We start from the raw sequence: 20,298 nt of genomic DNA, 5'->3' as shown, positions 1-20,298 counted from the left end.
ACAGCTTCTGCCTTAAAGCATCCTACCCTCCAGTGCTGTGCCTCACAAGCCAGTTGTTTCCCCCATCCTAGCACACACTGGAGAGGCCTTGAGCAGGAGTGAGTCAGACACTGAGAAAACACCCACCTTCTTTGGTCTTTGTGCTAGCTGCTCCTGGATCTCTCTCCAAGCCTGGGGAAGCACCTTGTTCTTGTCCTGTTCCTTCTGTGCTCTTATCCTTTGGTTTGCTCTCTGCTTCAGTTTTCTTTTTGGTAATGTTTATAACACCTGGTGTGAGAGATGGACGCTGGATGGGTGCTGATTTAGGGACTGGAGTAGGAGATGGTGGTCTTTGTTTCGACATGCCAGGTGAAGGTGGGCGAGTCTTCTGTCTGTTGAAATAAAGAATATTTTTCAGAGCTAACAATGAAAACCTCAACCACGCATCTGAGGACAGCAGTCTCCTTTGTTTAGTTTAGATTACATACCTGACTTTTAAAAATAAATCCACCCTCAAACTATTGGTGCCTTCCCCATAAAATTCAAGCCAGGATTCCAAAACATCCAAGTTACCAAGACTTGCTACTAGTGGGCTAACATCAAAACAGGACTGCTAGCCCAGACAGCCATTTTACTCCACATCTAGGATAAACCTCATGATTCCAATCCAAGAAACTTCCTACACTAATACAGGTGGATCAGTTTATTCAAAAGCTTGCAGGCCTCCTGTTGGTTTTAGAGCACAGACTGAACAGAAAATCAGGGTGTGTTTTGTCTGCACAACGAAGATTGAAGTAAAAGCTGCATCCCTACTGTGGGAAAGGAAAATTGGACCCCAAATGAAGTCTTTTCTGTACAAACAAGGCATAGCATAGGTCATCCAAACTAACAGCTCAGCTGTCTTGAGACAGGGAGCAGCCTTCATTTTGTGCTGAATAAAAGGTGTTTGCACATACCTGACTGCAGATGGGGTTTAATTGGGACACATACCTGACTGCAGAAGGGGACGGAGGACGCTTCACCAAATTAGCAGGAGAGGGGGATCTTCTACGGGCAGACACAGATGGTGAGGGAGGGCGCCTCAAACCAGAACCTGGGGATGGTTTTTCTGTCTCTGATTTCTAAAAGATACACAAAACCAAAATACTGCTGACTCTCTAGGATACATTGCAGACAGAGGAGCTGTGATTCCAACAAACAAGTTCTCAACAAGATGCACTTTGAATTTCCTTTGTGTTCCAAAATACAAACCTGATCAGTGTTTAATTTTTACATAAATTAAACTTTGGGAACCACAAGCAGCAAACAGTATGCCTTCAAGATACAAGAGAGATCAAGTACCATAAAATTCCAATTTGATTTTAATACTGTATATTTTTTAGGCAAATGCTATTGTATGTTTCATTAATGCTTATTGAAAGCAGCAGCAAAGAGGTAAAACAGGATCCCATCCTGAGCTGTCCCAACCCCCCGGATTAATAGAAACTTAATTCCTGTGGGTTTTCAACAAACCTGGGTTGAATCAGGTGAACTTGCATCAGATGAAGATACAGAGGACTTCAACCTGTCGATGCTACGGCTGCGCACCGGCACTTTAGGAGCTGGGACTGGGGAATTGATGGAATTGGCTGAAGCTGAACGAGGACAGAGGTGAGAGTCTATAAAAGTTAGGAATTTGACAAGACAAAACGAGAACCAAGTGCACAGCATAAGAACAGGAGAGAAGGAAGAGGGAGAAAAAGAGAAAGAGAGATTGTGTGTGTTAGAAACCATACAGGGAAACACCGCAGGCAGTGCACAGTGCAGTGGGTCACAGACAGACACCACCACCACACAATTAGTACTTGGGAAGCAACAGCACCAAGAATAAAATCACTCTGAAAGCAGCAGTCTGGAGTAGATAAAAATAAAATGCTTTTCCAAAAATGGACCAAATTTGCAGTACACCAGCATTACTTTTATTTTAGTCAAGTTGCATTTGATCACAAATGCTTCAGTTTTAATGGCATAGCATATTTCCTGACAATTTCTTCATGACAGGTTCAGATTTTAAGCATGTTTCCTCTATACTCAAGGAGGAAACCTTCCTTCTTCTCAAAGATGGTGTAAAAGGAATCTATCAAGAGGAAAAGGTCAACTATTTAACTACGATACCTTTCCTACCTGAAGTGTCAATCTCTTCACATATAAGATATTGAAATTAATTTTATCTTACTACTTTTTTCACTAACATGATCATAGACAGATAAGCACACATAATGGAAAAATATTCTAAAACTAGATATTGGATTCTTCTATTATTCAAATAAATTGTGACAAATGCCAGCACTTAGTTTTGTAACTTTATGGAAAATACATTTTATTTTTGTATTTGCAGCATTTGTGCAAGGAGACCTGCATTCTGTTTGTGCACAGGTTGTGCTAAAGCACAGGTACGTTTCTACTGAAATGAAAAAAGTACCTCTAAGTAAACTTATAAAAACGTATCTTTAATTCAGCAATAGTGAGTGCCACATGCTAACAGTAACAGAAAAAAAGATGGTATTTCCCCAAATGACACGAACTGAAGTATTCATGGTAAAATAAAAGCAGCACATACAGAGGTGTGTAAAAATATGACTATTGACTACAAACCAAAAAATAAAAACTGATTATTAGACAAGGGGAACAGTGTGGAAATGTCACCATCACCGACAAGGACCAAGTGAAGTGGTATAAGATAAAAAAATAAAGATGGGATAACATACTTAAGAGGAAACAAGCAAAACTGGGAGCTCAAGTTGTAAGGTAAAAGAGGAGAAAGCACTCCACATTGGTTCCAGAGATGCATTTACAGGGACATTATTAATTAACTAGTAGCAATTCCAGGACATGTGGGATGCAGCTAGTGGGGCTTGCCCACAAGGCAAATGCCTGCTCTAGTACCAAACTGAGTCCCAGTGTGGATGTATCAGCTCAGTCTGGACCAATACAAAACTGCTTGAGTAAGCCAGGATATCTCTCTTCTCCTATTAGACCTTGAATTCTACTATCAGTTGAACAAAGCCAGCTCAGGGTTTCCTGTACTTATCTTAAGATATTTGTCATTGACTATTGTCATGTTCCTGCAAGAGTTTCTTCCCCTACAGAAATTTAGGTTTTGCACTTTGAAATTATAGGTTTGGGGCTTTTTTTTCCTTTTATTACCTAGTACTGCTCTAACCAGAATGTCTCATATTGATTTGAGGGTACAAACGCAGATCTCTGTCAGTTAAAAAATCCACACAAAAAAGCCCCAGAACGAATACCAGCATCTGGTTCTCTGCAGAGCAAGTAAACCAGCATTGGAGTTTAAAAGCCAGTATTATTCTATGTTTTTGTAAAGTAAACATGCAGCACAGCATATGAATTGGTATTAATGACCACAGAAAATACTAGGTAAGTAATATTACACAGAACCATCTATTAACTGTCTGATCCAGACCAAAGTGCAGCATAGTTAGCAGCTATCATCTAAGTTCTTGCTTGAAGAACAGCTGCGTAAGACTTTGAGGCTTCGCTGCCCTCCTGTTACCTGAGGGGTCCTGTCCATCAGCCGACAAGGTAGCAGCACTTTTACTCCTAGCTAGGAAGGCCTGTGTGGGGGCGAGGAGGCGGCTGATTACGCTACTGTCCAGGGGACTGAGCTGGGAGCGACGAGCTGGATGACAGGAACAAATGAAAAAGGATCCAACATGAAATCATATCATGGAAAAGACAAGCAGTACAAAGCAAAGGAAGAGCATTGTTGCAAATCATTACAGTTTTGGAAGAACAATACTGAAGTCAGGGAGAGGGAAATCCAAACTACAAGCACAGAAGGACTAAACACTGCAATCTCTTATGTTGCACTTCATGCTCTTGCCTTGCTTAGTACAAGTCATTTTAATGTGCAGAGACTGGCACGTGTACAACAGAGGTGAATGCTCAATCCAGTCAAAGTATGAGATGTTTTTGACTGAGCTCTTCAGAGCTACATTCTCTAGACTGCAGGAAAGGCTGTTTTGACAAAATAAACGCAAGACTTTCAAGTCAAAGTGAGCAGTTATGGTCAAGCATTGCCTGCACACACAGATTCACATGGACAGCACCCATCATTCTCTCATACAGGAAAGATTCTGAAGCAGAAATAATTTCAACTGCTGGCAACAGCTGCTAAAAAGGAAAGTTTCAGAATTGTTAACTCAGAGGGATAAAACATGTTAGAGAAGGTGCTATTCTTCAGGTTTAGGAGGAGTTCCTAGGAAAGAGGTTATTTGTAACCTAGGGGGGAATACAGAGACCAAAAGAGACTGAAATGAGAACAGGTTTCTTCCTTCTGCATGCACATGGTTTACACCAACAGCAGGAACAGAGAAGTTGCTTTTAAACTGAATAAGGAAAGGGAACTTAAAAAAGCAAAGGTAAGATTTAACTTTACGAAGTGAGCAACTCAGTGACATTTTTACCATTTCTGACACGTAAACCTACCAGGTCTCCAATACATCGTTCTCTTACACAGAGAGACATGCTGCTACCTGCTTGCAGTGTTATTTAACGATAATCCTTCTTAAAGGATTTCTTTTTTTGTCCAAAAGTAAAAAAATTAACTTCTACCGTTTTATCTTTTACACTGGGTAACTAAAAAGCCATTAAAAAGTCCTAGAAATTTAAGAACCTAGGAAACTAGTGAAATTAAGCCTATTCAAACTTTAAAGGCTTTAATAAAAAAATCAGTTTTATGAAGCAACCACCTGGTTTTTCTTCCTTTTTCACTTTTTCTAGCTCTGGAGAGGATTGGAGTTTACTACTCATTCTACTCAAAGATGTGCTCCTCTTCTTTTCTGTTCCTCCTAGAGACCAAGCGTAAGGAAGATTATTTTTAACAAGTTATTCTTATGTATGATTTTCTAAATTGCCATCCCATGCTTTGCTTTTCCTAATCAGCTAAAACCATCAATGTATCATTATGAAGCACTGTTTTCTCATGAGTTAAATGGTTTGGCTACTATTTGTCTGCTTTCCCCCCACCCTTCCACTTTTCAGAGGAATAAGGCTGGTTTAGAGACAGTTACCCAATATCTGGCACTGTAATGTGCATAATGGTATTTATGCCACAGTGCACAGACTGCATGAATGCCTGAGTGAAAACATTTATAATGGAACTGGGACATGGTTTAAAGTCATCTTCAAATACCCCATTTACTGCCTCCCAATTCTCAAAACAAACAGGTTTCTAGCACCTTTCTGTTCCACCTGCGAACCTTTGGGTGCTGACTGCTGGGAATGTAGAGGAACTGTGTTATTCAGTCTGTTTAATGAGGCACTTCTCTTTGTGGTACCTGGAAGTGAAAGTGCATGGATTAATTATGCTGAAAAGCCCAGAGGTCCCCTCCAACACCTGCCCCACTTCCCTAAGAGAGAGAAGAATGATTAAGTCACTTTATAATATTGAATTCTTCAGAAGCAGAAAAACTGGATCAGGGAAGAATCGCTTTATATAAAGCATTACTTCTTACATTTCTGCATGTTTCTGATCACAGCAGCAGGATGTCAGTCACAACAGATTCTTGTTTGACCTACTGAGGCCATACTTGTACACCTTTTAAAATACACGAGAATTTTAAAAGGCTATTGCTCACATTCTCTATGAGTATGAGTGAGCCTAGAATTAACACAGAACACAGTGTTAAGTGGAGATACTCCACTGATCCAGGGTAAGCATCATCTTCTCATTTCCACATTCTGCTCCTTCACCCTCCCAGGCAAACATGCATGACAGAAACAATCTGGTTCATTCTGTGACTGTATTTAGTGTCCTCTGAATTTACCCATCTTTTTACCAGACATTTCTCCCCAAGTGTCAGATGGAGCGCACAGGATCACTCTAAGTCAACCTCGACATCCTGACCACATAGATCACTTGGAGTCCCGTCCAAATATGTTATATTTCAGGCCACCTAAGAGTATTTTCTCCAAAGCAACTACAGATTCACAAAGGATTTCAAGGTATGACAGTAAGTTTGAAAGCAATCCCAATTAGTTGATAATTAGTGACTTCCTTTGTAAGCTGTTTAATTTGTACTTTACAGCCCTGCTTCTGACTCACACAGAGCTGAACCCTGCAGACACATAATATATAAATATAATTTAAAATCACAAGCAGCCTCCAGTGACTCAGAGCCCCTGCCAGTATAGATATAGTCACTGATTTCCCCACCAGGCATACAGTGCATGAGCACAAATTTTTCTGCTGCATCACCTTCCAACAAAAACCAGCAAAACCACCTTTAGCTGTGTCTGTGTCAGGGATTCCTCTAGCAGAGTTTGCTTGATCAGAGGCTGCAGACTGGCAGAACACTGGAGCACAGACCTAGCTGAATCTGCTTTGTATTAAACAGCTTTTAGCTTATTCATCATTTTAGAAAAAACAAAAAGAACCACCGAGAGCAAAAACCTCCCTAACTGCGATACAGGCAGGTTCCTATGAAACTCTGGAAAGATTCTGCATAATGAAATCTCACGCTAAAACAAGCCAAAATATGTGCACTGACAAATAGCTCTTATTTATCTTAACAAGTAGATTAGGACAACTCCTTGTCAAAAATTAAGTTTATTTTTTCCCTTCCCACTGGCAATCAAATGACTGAAGCTGTCTAACAGAACAAGGCAAACTTAATTTTTGTACTATTTCTATTGTGCTGAAATTTTAGGGTGTGAATTAAGGCATGCAAATCCATAGAGACGATGGGAAATTATCTGTGGATCATTCACCAAGATTTGACTTTAGTAACAGAATTACAGAAATAAAAAATAAAAAACCAGCAATTTTACCGTTGCTCTTCTCCTCTAACAGAGATCACATCAACTGGGTCAAAGCCCTGAACAGTCAAGCTGGATTAACAAATTACATGAAATGCATCTGAGATCAAAATATGAAGTGAGTCACACAGCAGGGGAGGAGGGAGGAGTTTCATTCCACCTCCTGTCTCCTCCCCGGCCCCAGTTCAGCAGTGCCCTGCTCCCAGCAGCCACAAACCCACACTTACTTCGATCTGAGGCGTTTAAAAGTGCTGCAGATGACGAGAGGCGTTTGCTCACGGCAGCCTCTGCCTGTTTGAGGTTGGCTGTGGAGGGCGAGCATTTGCTGGCTGTGGAGAGACAAGTGATAACTTTAGAACTCGCCTTCATACTGAGCCTTTCACATCTTGCTGAGAGCTCACTCTCCAAGCATTACATCCTGAAAGCTATTTCCACTTTCGTTCAATGAGAAACACAAATGATTTTGTTTTCCTTCGAACAGGCTTGACACCATTAGCACCAGCTGGGACAGGCACAGAAAAGGTAGAGTTTAGTGGAGTCATGCTAGGATTTATGCATATGTGTGCAAACAAGGGATTTTTAAACCCTGTGCCCCTAACATGTAAAGACAAAAGCTACTGAGGTTGTGTGTTGTTATCAGACTGGCAAGACAGAGAAAATAACAACAAAATCTGGAAAATTTCTTTCTTCATTCCTGTCACATAGGTATGTCAAAACAGTTTTTTAATCACTAGTTAATAAATCCAAACCAAAACAAATTATCTTGGAGAGATAAAACCAAGTCCTGAGGAAAGGCAAGAAAGCATTCCTATTTCTGATTGCTTCGCAAAGGTTGCTGTACTTCAGAAATTGCCTATTTTTCTATAAAAGCTACTCTTAAGTTAATGTTTCCTATGAAATCTGCAATTCTTCCGGGAAAAAAAAAAACTGCCACAAGAGGCATTATTTTTTTTTTTTTTTTGTATGTGTATACAGACACGTACACACACAAAAATCACATCTCGTGTGGCAGAATTGCAAGTTTATTACAAGGCACATAAATACCTGCATTTTAATTTCAAATAATGTACTTTCAGGATGAACACTACTCCAGAGTGTGAAAGCCTTGGAAAAGCATGTATCTGTTGCTATAGAAACTCAGTAAGCAGAAAACATTAATGTACACAGAGTGGTGTGGACCAGCATAACAAACACACGAAATTCTATACATCTAACACAAGTAATCGATTTTACTGACATACTGGACAGCAAAGATGATTAATCTGAACTCATTAGTGAGTAAGTACCAAAGGACACAGCAGCACTACTCACCACAGAGGCAGCATCTTTTCCCTTTGCCAGCATGCTACAACAGCCCCTTATAGCCAGAGCCAGGACATCAGGATTCCTATGGACAGCCCCATGGGAAGCTCTTGTGACACTGAACAAGAGCAAAGTCACCATGGGATAAGAGGGAGATCTACTGAATCTAGTTAAGAATGAAGAACTGAGCTTAGTGGATGCTTTCCCAACATCAAAAAGAAGGAAAAAAAAGGGGGCATTTTATGAATGGAGCCTGAGAACTGGGATAACTAAACAGCCTTAAGAGGTTTTATATACAAAAATCAGGAAACTCGTAATTCATATATTCGGATGTTTTTGGAAGGGGAAGGCTACCCTCTAGTGTCTGCTCTTATAAGGAAATCCTGCCTCCTGCCTGAACTCAACTGAGTCCAAGGCCTCCAAACATCACAGAGACACTTCACACAAATTTCTCTTGGTTCAATTTAGCACTTCAGCACCTGCATGAAACCTGAGATTTGGTCTATCACCTACTGGGACCCTGGTAAAGAGGTCAATGCTTTTTTGATCAATACATTTGCATGATCAGATGGCCTCAACTTTTTTCCCTACCTCATTTACAGTACAGTTTCTGCAAATTTTAAAGCTCTTTTCACTAGAAAAAAATGCTTTAGAAGAGAGACAGGATATTCCTGAGCCAGTCAGTCTGGTTATGTAGCTATTTACAAAACATCATTTGAAAAAGTACCTCAAGTATCTTTTTTGGGGGAAAGCTAGAAAACCTTCATCGAGGGGGTTTGAAATGGAAGAAGCACACAGCCCATGTGACACCAACGTCTCTATTTTTCTAATGGAAGGGGGAAAGCAAGCTGCAGCAGCAGAGCTAAAGAAAGCATGTCTGCCATGCAGCAGGGCTTGGAACTGGGCAAGGAGCTGGGACACATGGGATCTTAAGAAAATCACTCAGAGTGAGGAGCTTTCAATCCTCACAGGGTTTCACTGAGAGAGGGTGCTGCAGCACTGCCAGAGGCTGGATAACATTAGGCTACATAAAATAAGATTAGCTATCTTTCACTTCCTTCCAAATTTCTACTAGGACAAGGAAGCTCTTCATTTAGCAAGGAGAGACTCTGGCAGCCCCATTTCTATTCTAATAGCACATCTCCAGTCCTGTTGCACCTGAATCTCTGGTTCTACTCAGCAGGCACCACTAAAACACCCCCTTTACCAGGGCTGTCATCAAGGATGCTTTATTGCACAGCCTGGCCATTTCTCTTGGGAGACCCACACCCTGCCTGTTTCATCTTAGCACTGACAGCAATGCCATTAATGTAACACTTGACTCTGAAGCTTTCATCAATTTTTACATTTCACCATCAGCAGGATCCCTGGTGTGGTCTCATGAATCACACTCAACATCCCACAGAACTGCTGATAGTCAGGGAAATGTTCCATTACATGGGCTTCACTTTCCAGAGCACACTATCACCCAAAACTGCCCTGCCGCTCAATGCTCCTAAATGTTACTTTTAACAGACCCAGTTCATGGGAGCCATACCTGATTCTGCATTTTGCACAGCCATACAATAGACAAGAATGCCTTTTGTCATAAAATAATTAAAGAATATTTGAAATCAGTTCCCCAAATAGTTCTCATTTTAAGAAATGGGGCTTTAATCCCAAATCTGCCACAGAATTTGATGGTGGAAATATAATATTGCATTGAAATTTGCTCTAGATGTGCAGTTAGAAAAGGTGCACTATTCAGCCACAATGATGTAATAATGGAGCAAAGCTCATCTGGTGTCATTTTTAAGTGGAAAAAAAAAAAAAAAAGGTAGTTGTTGTCTTTCTAGAAATTATGCAAATATAGGACAAAATGGACCATATAAGTATTTTTTAGAAAGCCAGCTGGACTTAAGTATCCCACATGGCTTGGGTAGATTTTTAATAATAATTAAGTAATGAGCTCTCAAAGTTAAAAAGAATTACCCTGAAATAGGAATAAATACAAGACATGTAAAACCAGTCACGGTTCCACATGATCCACCCCACACATCATAGTTTCATGTTTGAAACATTAGCATAAAATCAAACACAATTTTAAAACAATGTGGGTGCACAAGGGTTTGACTAGGACATTGCATTATCTGTTTATCACCATAGCAATTTTCTTCCAGATTGCTGCCAAGTTATCCAAATTGATCTACTGTTGCTGAACTATCTGCATAGCTGCTTTATGATGCATAAGTCACAGTTTAAGCACCCATTATTATATCAGGAGCATTTGTGTTGGAAAATATTTTATCTTAAATGTGCTTCAGCAGCACTGAAGACCTTCCTCCACAACAAAAAGGACAGACAACGCTCATTTCCTCATATAAATCAGGAGAGTGCAAAGAACATTACTTTGTGTTTGTCAGTAGAATAAAACCCAGCACTTCCTTAAACACATAAGTCAAACGTGATTTTCCACTTTCAAGGTTAAACAGTATTTGGTAGTGTGAGATACAGTAAATGGATTTATATATGTATCCAAGGAACACATATAAAGCAAGTAAACCAACCCAGCCAAACTGGCTGATTTTGGAGAAAATTAGGGGCTCATGATGTGCAGCAGAAGGGAAGAGAAAAGTTAACTAAAATACATATGCTTCTGCTGTGTTGCCAGAGTAGTTAAATCATAGTCAGACCTTCACTGCATTTTCAAGTCTCACTTGTCTGTGTCACAGACAGCTGCACTGCATTAGTAATGCTGTGGGCATGCACAGACTGTCAGGATTCAGATTCAGCTGGGTCTCAGCTGAGAGTTTTCATCTCAAACTAGCTGCAAGAAATAATTTCGCTTATTAAACAGATGTATCAGTGATCCAAAGCATTTCTATGAATGGCTCAGTCTGTGCACTGGAAAGTGCCAGAAATCTAATGAAAACACACTTAATGTATGGAATTATCTTTAGATAATTGGGACAGCCCTGATTTTGCAAAACCCTTCACGGAAAAAGTAACAAACTGCACAAGAGACCCATTCCCTTTCACAAAGTTTCAGCAATATATAATTTGATTTTGCAAATGTTACTTCAACTGCTGGTAAAACAAAGCAAAAAGGAAATAAACCAAGCCCTACCATATACTTTTAGCAAATTAGGAAGCAATGAAAGGGTCTGAAATTACCCTTAAAACCCCCAAATCTTAGACTACTGAACTAATTTATATTCAAATACTTGCCACTAAGAATTTCTCTTCTCCCTGTGCTGTATCCAGACATCTTTAAAAACCCAAATGCACATAGCCTTTCCCTGAAAATTCCCTCAGGATGCCATGACTTATGCTGTAGTTGAATTAGCTGGGAGGGATAGCCAAAATGAGGGGAGCTACTTTCTACTTAGGGATCACATTTGTTGCACAGCTGTCCAAGATCCAGGAAAAGACCTATAAGGAGATGGTTTTCCTTAGTTTGAGAAGAACTCAAGTTTAAAAGGTTAGTAGTGAGTGCAAAACAACAGAAAAATAAAATTTTAGAAATCAATACCACCAGTTCCACCTTCATCTGTGTTCCGTTGCTCTGTAGAAGAAGAAGGTTTGTAAGCTAAGTCACGAGGTCAAATAGCAAAAAATGCAAGTTAACCAAAAAATGGGGATGCTGCATATCATGACAACTTACATCCCAGCACTTTGAAACATGTTACAAACACACACTCAATCTGACAGAAAATGACAGTACTAAAACACACTCAGTACAATTCCACCAATACAGAAGACAGGCTGAATTGAAGCATTTTTGAATAATTTTATTCCTGCCCAATAACTTATGTTATTTCTTGGTAGTTAGGTAGTGCATGAAAAGATCCCTTCCACTGCAATCCTTATTTGTTGGTCTGATTTCAGAATGTTTACAAACAGAAACAGGTCACTGTTAAACATGAAATGATCTCAGTTCAAATTAAAGAATGTTAAAATACATCACCTAATCCAGAATGGAACCCATGCTCCAAGAAGCTTGGACTGTCCACTGCATCTCCTTACCCCTTACTGGGCATTCAAATAATCAGTCAGCATTCCATAACTCCAAGGGTGTGTTTAAAACATTTTAGATGTGATATCAGAGTACAACTGGGTATTTTTGTTTGTATCACCAGTCTTAGCACTCCATTACATGAACTGCATTTGGAGGACTCTGAATTATCTTAACATTACACATTGTAGTTCTCCTTATCTGATGTTTGCGGGCTGGCAGTGCTGTCACGTGTTGTCCCGTGTCCCATGGAGCTTCTCTCCAGCTCTTCCCAAGGTTGAAAATAGCTGTAAGTCTGAGCAGCATTCCAGGGCAATACAGATATGACACTTTCCCCATGAGCTACCCACAGATCCTGCTTTAAGATCCAAGATAGGAAAGGATGCCCAGGTCTCTATGAGTGGGGCTGCATCTGCCAGTGTTCACACATAACATTCTGTGATTTTAGTCCTGCTACAAAACGGTTATGCTTACCTGTTTTGCCTTCTGAGTCTGGAGTGACGGATCCCCCCCATGACCATCTCTTCTGTCGTGTTTCCAGCCGCTGATTCCGTTCCAAGGTACGATGTAGAACTGCTTCATAGCGCTCCTACCAAACAACATCTCCATGAAGCTTGTAACTGTTAAACACAGCCACACCAGAAAACAAAATACAGACCTCCAGTATGATCTATAATCTGTTTTACCAGGCTTTTGTTACAAAAATTATCATGCAAAGGACGTTGAAGGCAAGTAATGGCTTCAAAACACTGCAAACATTATTAGATTGAGCTAAAGCACAGATAATCTATTCTACTCTTTACTTAAAATAGCCACCAAACAGATTCCCTATTCAGTAAACAGCACTACTAATTTTCTAAATAGGGATGAACTCCAAACTGAGCAAAAGTAAACGATTACCCATGAAACTATTTGTATGATGAAGTTATTTCTAGAAGGTGATAAAAATTCTCCATTATAAAATATTAAGTATAAGGTTATTTCTGTTTTCAAAGAGCTATAAAAACAATGACCCAGATCTTAACAGACACCGACATTAAGACAGATGTGATGAAACCAGAAACAACAAGACATAAAGGCAAAACTGCAAGAGAACACCAATCAACTCCAGGCCTCAGCAACCACTGCTGACAGGACAAAGGGGGCTGAAAGAAGCTTTTGCTGCTGTCTCCAGAACTAGTAACTGCTAACAGGGGAGCTTTAGCTCTTGTGCATAAAGATGAACTGTAACCATGCTACACTCTTTCTTTCCAGCCAGGTTTCCACACGTGTCAACAACACATTTCTCTTCTGGAAGAGTTATATCCCAAGTGATCTTTTGAAGCAGTATTTGCTCCTGATACACTGCAGTTAAGATGTCAAGGGAACTCATTATACAGCCATTTCTCCCACTTGAGGACACAAAACTTTCACCTTCTTTCAACACCATTTCACAACACAAACTAAAAAAAGTTGCCGTGAAAAATACACAATGTAAACTTGGAAATGAGGGTTCTGCTCATTGACAAAAGATAAAACTAAAAGTTTTTGTTTGAAATATAAACCTTAGCTTCCCCTCTGTTAGAGAAACCTGAACTAGAGTTTACCTAAGGTGCCAAAGTACCCAGACATTATGTAATCTGTAGATTGTATTTCCATGGAGGTATCTGCAGTGCAGTAACTCTTCAGTCAGAGTTAAAGACACAGGCTTCACTTTACAAATGGCAGACATGAGCTCAAGGCCTCAATACAGTGAGCTGCAGATGTACAGAATAACTGAGGAGCTGTGGGGAGACAGGTATCTGAATCCTCACCATGGACAGTGGTCTTCAAGGTTCTTAAAATCACTTCCTTTTCCACAGTATTTGCTATTGTGCTGCTTCTACCTTATTAGATGATTAACTAAATGACACTTAGCTGAATTAGTTAATAACGTTGGGATCCATGTGTTTTGATGCACTTCTATCTACCAAATTTACAACTGTAGATGGTATCTTGCTGGTATCTTTTTCTCCTGTCAGAGTACCAAAGTCAAGATCTGTTTCAACTTTCTAATTGAAGGCAAGGTTTTACAGGTCAAACTCATACTGTCTTTCCATCTTCCAGATTCTGCATGCAGAAGGTCATGTCCAGGGACTGAGTAAAAGACAAGATTAACACCTCATTGTTAGTCCTTGTCTTCCTTGATTATTCACTCTGGAGGTCACTTAAAACATATCTACCATCTTCAAAACTACATGAATAAATGTAATAAATGTAAATGTTACACCTTTTTGAAGCATAAGGGATGCTTTTCGCATAAAGTAGTTGCTTAAAGAAATGACACTGCACTGGACTGCAGTCAGAGCCCACCCAAATATTTCTGTTCTCCAACAATGTTAACTATTCCATGAAGTTCAAATGAAATATCAATCCGATCACACCAAGGAGCTGATTAAAGAAAACCAAATACCAGTGTAAAATACTGCCAGTCAAAAAGGGTAGAAAAGATGAATTGCTAGAACAGTGTAACAATGCTGGACTCCAAAGGAGCAGCCAGCCAGGTTTACAGGCTCTTCACCAATGACCCACAGCAAGTTCTTACAACCAGCTTATGAAAGCACAGATGTGTGATGCTTCCACTGCTGACACCCTGGAAATGAACTCTTTCAGAACTTGCACATTTAATATGCACTAACAGAGCCACTTGTCAAAAGGATGGAATAACTTCATGTATTTATTTCTGCTATCAGCTTCTATTCATTTGCAGTGAGTCCCAAACTCAAACACTGCTCTGCCTGCCCATGTGCCGTCAGAGCAAAGGCCAGTGAGAAGTCACTACACTGTTCAAAGCAGCAAATGACAAATACGCAGGTAACATCACCACCTTTCATCATACGGGAATGAATTCTGATTTAGAAGAACTAAGAGAATGTGAGTCTCAGGCCACAGCAGGGCTAAAAGAAAGCAAGACACAGAAATAAGAGAAGTAAGTCTGAGACCTGTCATCCATGCTGATTTACAGACAGACTCTACAAAGTGCTCTGAAGGCATCTGGAAATCTAGGAATATGGGGTGGGGTTTTTGCTCATGTGAAAAATAGCCAGCACTCCAACAGCCACAGCTCCTGAAGTCCCGAGTGCATCAGCTATAGCTAAAGTTCTGGGGGGAAGGTGGACATGTGTCTACACAGCCCATTGTAGATGTGGAAAATACTTTTATGTTCTAATACATTCATCATTTCCGTAAGTTTCTCATTCACACCACTTCAGAGCACGGTAATGTAGGAAAACAATGTAGTTCTTTTAAACTATTGAACTTTGATGTGTGTTACCTTTTCCTCCTCTATTTTTTGTTTCCTCTTTTCTTCTACTGCTGCCCTCCGTTGCTCCTCTTTCTGCTTCATTTCTTTTAGCTTTCTCTGCCTTTCTTCTAACTGCTTTTCATACTGGAGTTTTGCTTTTCTCTCCTTTTCAAGAATTTGTGTCTCTTTGGCAGCTGTGAGAATATTTTTAAGAAAAAATTAAAATCAAACTTAGCCATTCATTGATATTGGAATGCAACTTACAAGCAAGAGACTATCCAAGCAGAATTAGTACAACTTGAAGTGAAAATGTACAGGAAGATGAGCTTGCAGAGGTGGATGACATCACACATGACAACAGGTTCATCTTTAATTCTGTCCCCAGGTTGGAAGTGGAATAAGAACCTTGCCTGCCACTAGGCTTTACTGTCTAGACAGGAATATCAGGATATGTATATTCGCTATGTTAAGCATACACTTTCCTTATAATAGTGATGTCTTTAAGGAAGCAGTAAATTAAGAATCAAAAAGCAGAATTTTCTGTCATGTTTTTCTTTTTAAGACCAAAATATAATAAAAATATTTAAGGCACTGAGTGACAAGATGAGAAGACCCTACAGTTCCTGCACTGGAGTTCAAAACAGTTATATCACTGTTCTCTGCAGCCTCCACCAAGGAACAGCTGTGTGCAGTTCAACAGGAAGCCTCAGGTCCTGTGACACAAAGCTAGTGGGTAAATGCACAGGGTGTTTTCCATGGCCAGACAGATGAAATGAACCAAGAGACCAGACAATTACACAAACAGTGCACAGGCAGCATCTACACGTAGGGCCCCAAAATATTTGTGAATTTTATATGCATCATAACACTACCCTGTTCCCGTATTAGGGTAACACAATTCCTGTTGTTGTGGGCCTTTGCTTTTATGTTAAGAAACAAACACACAGCTCAGAGAGACAACTCTCCTCACAAACTGGCAGCCCAAGACCCAGGACTGCAGGGCACACTGTGACCCTTTCATCTCCTGCTACACACACATGCACTGATTCACATCACAAACAGCATAAAGCTGGGCAAGAGTTTTCTGCTGTTCTCTAGTCTCAGATTCCAGGCTAAGATAAAGTGTATACTGCTGACACTTCAATGCAGGAGTCATTTCAGTATGCTGGGAAACAAGGGAAGCAGTGTTCAAGCCAAACAAGCCATTCAAGTAGCTAAATCTTTTTTGGTTTCCTCTGAATCAGCATTCTCCAACCCTCAGTCTTCAGAGCTATAGGAAGCAGTTCTAAGCTGTAAGTTTTATTTTCCAAAGCGTTTTTGTTAAGGCTTTCAATAAGGAATTGGCTAAATTTGCTGGGTGGTCACTAAGAAATGGAAGGTCAGAAGTGACACAGAGCTTCAACAAGCTAAAACTCTCTACAGTTGTTTTCCTCTGAAACCAAAAACTTCTTCATTCAGGTTCACAGATGGACACTGATGCAAGACCAAGAACAGACCTTGTCTCTTGTCCCCAGCACGGTGACAAAAAGTGACAAAAAGAACATGGGTAGGGGGGGGATAGTAATTCCTTTAACACAAACATTTTAGAATATTGTATTTCAAGTGAAACATGAAAATACCATGCTGCTTTTCCCGCTCTTCTCTACGCTCCCTGGCCAGTCTTTGCCTTTCTTCTGTTCTTAGCATGGAACCGTCTATCACTGTCAAAACAAAAATTTAAGACACATAATTGTCAATGATTTTCAACATTCAAATTTAAATAAAAAGTCAAGTCTTTACTATCAAAAGGAGAATGAAACTTCATGAGAGAGGCACACACCACCAAATCACTGCACACTCTATACAGAGATTAAAGATACCATCTGAAAAATTCATAGAAAGCTGAACATCCTCTTTTTCCCCCCTCTCCATTCCCTCACAACACTATTTTTAATAGGTGCAAGAGAAAGCAGACACCATATTAAAGGCTCAATAAGTACAGTCAAAAGAAAGCCTAAGAAGTCAGACGTGTGAGAACATACCCTATTCCAAATTCAGCTCTGATCCTCAGTTTTGTACATATTAACTCCCATGAACAAGAATGGCAGGAATTTAGCAAAAAGTCATCTGGGAACAGATAGTTCACCTGCCATGCAAATTCAGAGCACTGCAGGACAGCTCATTTGCAGACTAAGCAGAACCAAGACTTAAGCAGTCTTTGCAGGTACAAAAACTTGAATTTCAGCAAGAAGGGAGCTGGTAACTTGCCCAGAGCACAAATCATTTATCTTTGCTATCATGCCTCGCTTACAAGACAGGCAACTTCAACTGAAATCTGAGCCAGTCAAAAGCAGAAATCTGTCATCAAAATCAGACCTACAAACCATCTACCAGGTGGCTCTGTGCTCTGATGCCCCCTGAAGAAAGAGCACCAAACTTCTCTTTAGGAGCACCAAACTTCTCTTTAGATATGTTCTCTTCAATCCCTACTAACTCTCCCTTGTGAATCCAGCACTTCATTAAGAGCAATGACCTCTAATTATACCTGGTTTAGTTGCTGTCTTTATTGAGGTCTGGACTGCAAGAGGGCTAATGCCACTTTGGCTTCTTCTTTCTTCTGCTATGGCTTGGGCTGCAGCAACTGTGAGAAAGAATCATTCCACATTAAGAAAATCTCTGTAGAGCTGAACTGAAGAAATAAAGATCTGAAATAAATACATAAAATTCTGTTTGAGGTTGCTGACGCTTTTATTAAATAAGTAACTGGAGGCTGCTCAACTTGTAGGGAAAAATTTGTCAAATGAGAGTTGAGACCTAGCATAGCTTTTTGTTGTAAGAACAACATTTACCAAACCTTATGTTTTAAGACTATAGAGTTTCCAGGATCAAACTTATTTAATAACTCTTCTAAGACAAACCCCATTATTTTGCGAAGTTATTTGTCTGACTTACCCCTAATAATAAAAACTCTTTGCTACCACATGAGCATTTGTGGGCTGGACACATGTATGTAATAGTCCATTAGCACTGGTAGAATCACATTTTGATGAGACCCAAGCAGAGAGAGGTTTATGAGGTTCATTACTTCATGACATGAAACAGAAAGGGGATTAGCTGCATAAAGTAAACCATTAAGGGATGCTTACAACATACTTCTGCAAACTGGATCTTCAAAAATAAATTTTAATTATAAATTAGACTCCAAAACAGTGATTTGAGCATTTGTGCAGAGACCCATTCACCTTATCTGAGCTTCACCAAGGTGACTTCAGCAAAATGCAGGGTTACGACTCACAGATAATCACACAGAAAAGAAATGCTACCAATAGTAATTTCAGTAAATAAAACCCATTAACAAGTCAGGGAGACTAATTTACTGTATCATTTTCCCCATATTTTCTTTGTTTTGGTATCAACTTTCTCTAATCACCTTGCAGGGCATGAAGGTAAAGTGTTACAGGGAAAGCAGGCAGGGCAACCTTTTAGACAGCATTACCTCAGTGCCCTGCACAGCTCAAACAGAAGCATCCTCACACACTGCCATCTTGTTCTCACCTTGGCTGGCAGACTCTGGGAGCTCAACTGGGCTCCTTGGAAAAGCCCAGCTTCAGGGGAAGCAAGGGAACACACCACACAACCACCCAAACATGAGAAAGCTGAGGACAGTTTTACACAGAAAAGGCAAATCCACAAAAGGAACATGTAATGTGCTGTGATCTCAACCAGAACATGAAAGACCAATAGTACAATTTGCTGTTATATTTTAAAAAAGAAGACTGCAACTTTGCCAACGATCTGACTTCCCTTTAACAAGAGTAGCGCAGAATGCAAAAGGGGAAGGAAGAGTCTCCCTCTTCTCCATGCATTGCCATGACAACTAGTTGTGTCATGGTAATAACCCTCCCTAAGGCTGTGCCCAAGAAGAATCACCTCAAAGTGTTTAATCCCATGTGATGTCAGTGATAAATGCTGATTACAATACTTATTCAGCAACTCTAAATTGTCACCCGCAGCTGCTGCCAAGTCTTGAATTAATTTTTCACTGCAGCAGCAAACAAAACTCTTCCTCAACCCCATCCCATCCATCTCTGAGGCTCTTTTCAAACAAGTCAGAGACCAGATACCAGACATGATGAGATTACCAACTGGCAAAAAAAACAGCTTAAAAAGGGTTCACTGTAATTTCACTACCTAAATCAAAAGTCAGACAAAAATCTGATTTTTGTACACTGTTGCATGTCACATGGATGGGAATCCAGCCCAAAAAAACACCAAGTGGAGAACAACAGAATTATCTATTCTAACACAAGTAGAAGTGGAAATAGCCAGAGGAAAAGCAGCCCACAGCAGGTGTTCTGAGAGCAGAAATGTACAGCCAGGGCATTCATGTCCAATGACACCTTCATACATCACAAAGGCTGAAGGAATATAAGCTTCTTCAAATACCACTTACATTTCAGACAAATACAGAAATCCAGGTACATCTTTTCTCAAGGGAGGAGACAGAGGTGCCCAGGCAGCCTGAGCCAACTCAATCCAGACAGGAAATAATCCCACCAGAACAAATTCACTCTGCACCTACACCAGCTTCAGTTAAGACCAACACTGGAATTTTGCGTCAACTCTCAAAGTTTAAATATCCAAATTTCCGTATCTAAGTTATAGTAAGAAACAACCTGCAACTAAACAGGTAGAACATTAATTTTATTTTACTTGCAGAAGTATTTTACTATTAAAAATCTTGCTGAACAAACCAGCCATAATGGATTTGGAGGATTATGTATTTATTTACTCAATCAAAAATAAACATACAGTTGAAATAATATTCATGATTAGAAGGCACTGATTTAAAAATGTGTCACATCTGCAAAGCAATTAGTCAGTTTATCTTAATTAATTAAGGTTGAAAAAGATTACTTGAGGTTCTGTAAGACAGGAAAGTGGGTTACAGAAAGAGTCCAGC

The 20,298-nt window shown here is 39.9% G+C and overlaps 1 protein-coding gene across 9 annotated transcripts in view; it reads right to left on the bottom strand.

Annotated features, from left to right (window-relative positions):
- Positions 1–20,298, bottom strand: part of MAP7D3 (MAP7 domain containing 3) — a 43,619-nt gene that overhangs the window by 12,728 nt on the left and 10,593 nt on the right. For 2 of the 9 annotated variants that reach the window (XM_032124380.1, XM_032124381.1), the window contains exons 2-13: positions 17,881–17,976; positions 16,976–17,056; positions 15,387–15,550; positions 12,569–12,683; positions 11,612–11,644; positions 7,026–7,127; positions 5,220–5,318; positions 4,731–4,829; positions 3,533–3,658; positions 1,492–1,637; positions 970–1,100; positions 127–371 (exon numbers count right to left, since the gene is read on the bottom strand). In XM_032124380.1, coding sequence (XP_031980271.1) covers positions 127–371; positions 970–1,100; positions 1,492–1,637; positions 3,533–3,658; positions 4,731–4,829; positions 5,220–5,318; positions 7,026–7,127; positions 11,612–11,644; positions 12,569–12,683; positions 15,387–15,550; positions 16,976–17,056; positions 17,881–17,976 — 1,437 coding nt within the window. The remainder of the gene's footprint in view (positions 1–126; positions 372–969; positions 1,101–1,491; positions 1,638–3,532; positions 3,659–4,730; positions 4,830–5,219; positions 5,319–7,025; positions 7,128–11,611; positions 11,645–12,568; positions 12,684–15,386; positions 15,551–16,975; positions 17,057–17,880; positions 17,977–20,298) is intronic. The other 7 variants (XM_032124383.1, XM_032124382.1, XM_032124385.1 and 4 more) reach the window with 7 other exon arrangements.

Source organism: Corvus moneduloides, chromosome 14 (genome assembly GCF_009650955.1).
Source record: "Corvus moneduloides isolate bCorMon1 chromosome 14, bCorMon1.pri, whole genome shotgun sequence".
Lineage (NCBI taxonomy): Eukaryota > Metazoa > Chordata > Aves > Passeriformes > Corvidae > Corvus > Corvus moneduloides.
Note: the sequence above shows the minus strand (reverse complement) of the source record. Positions and strands in the feature narration are given on the sequence as shown.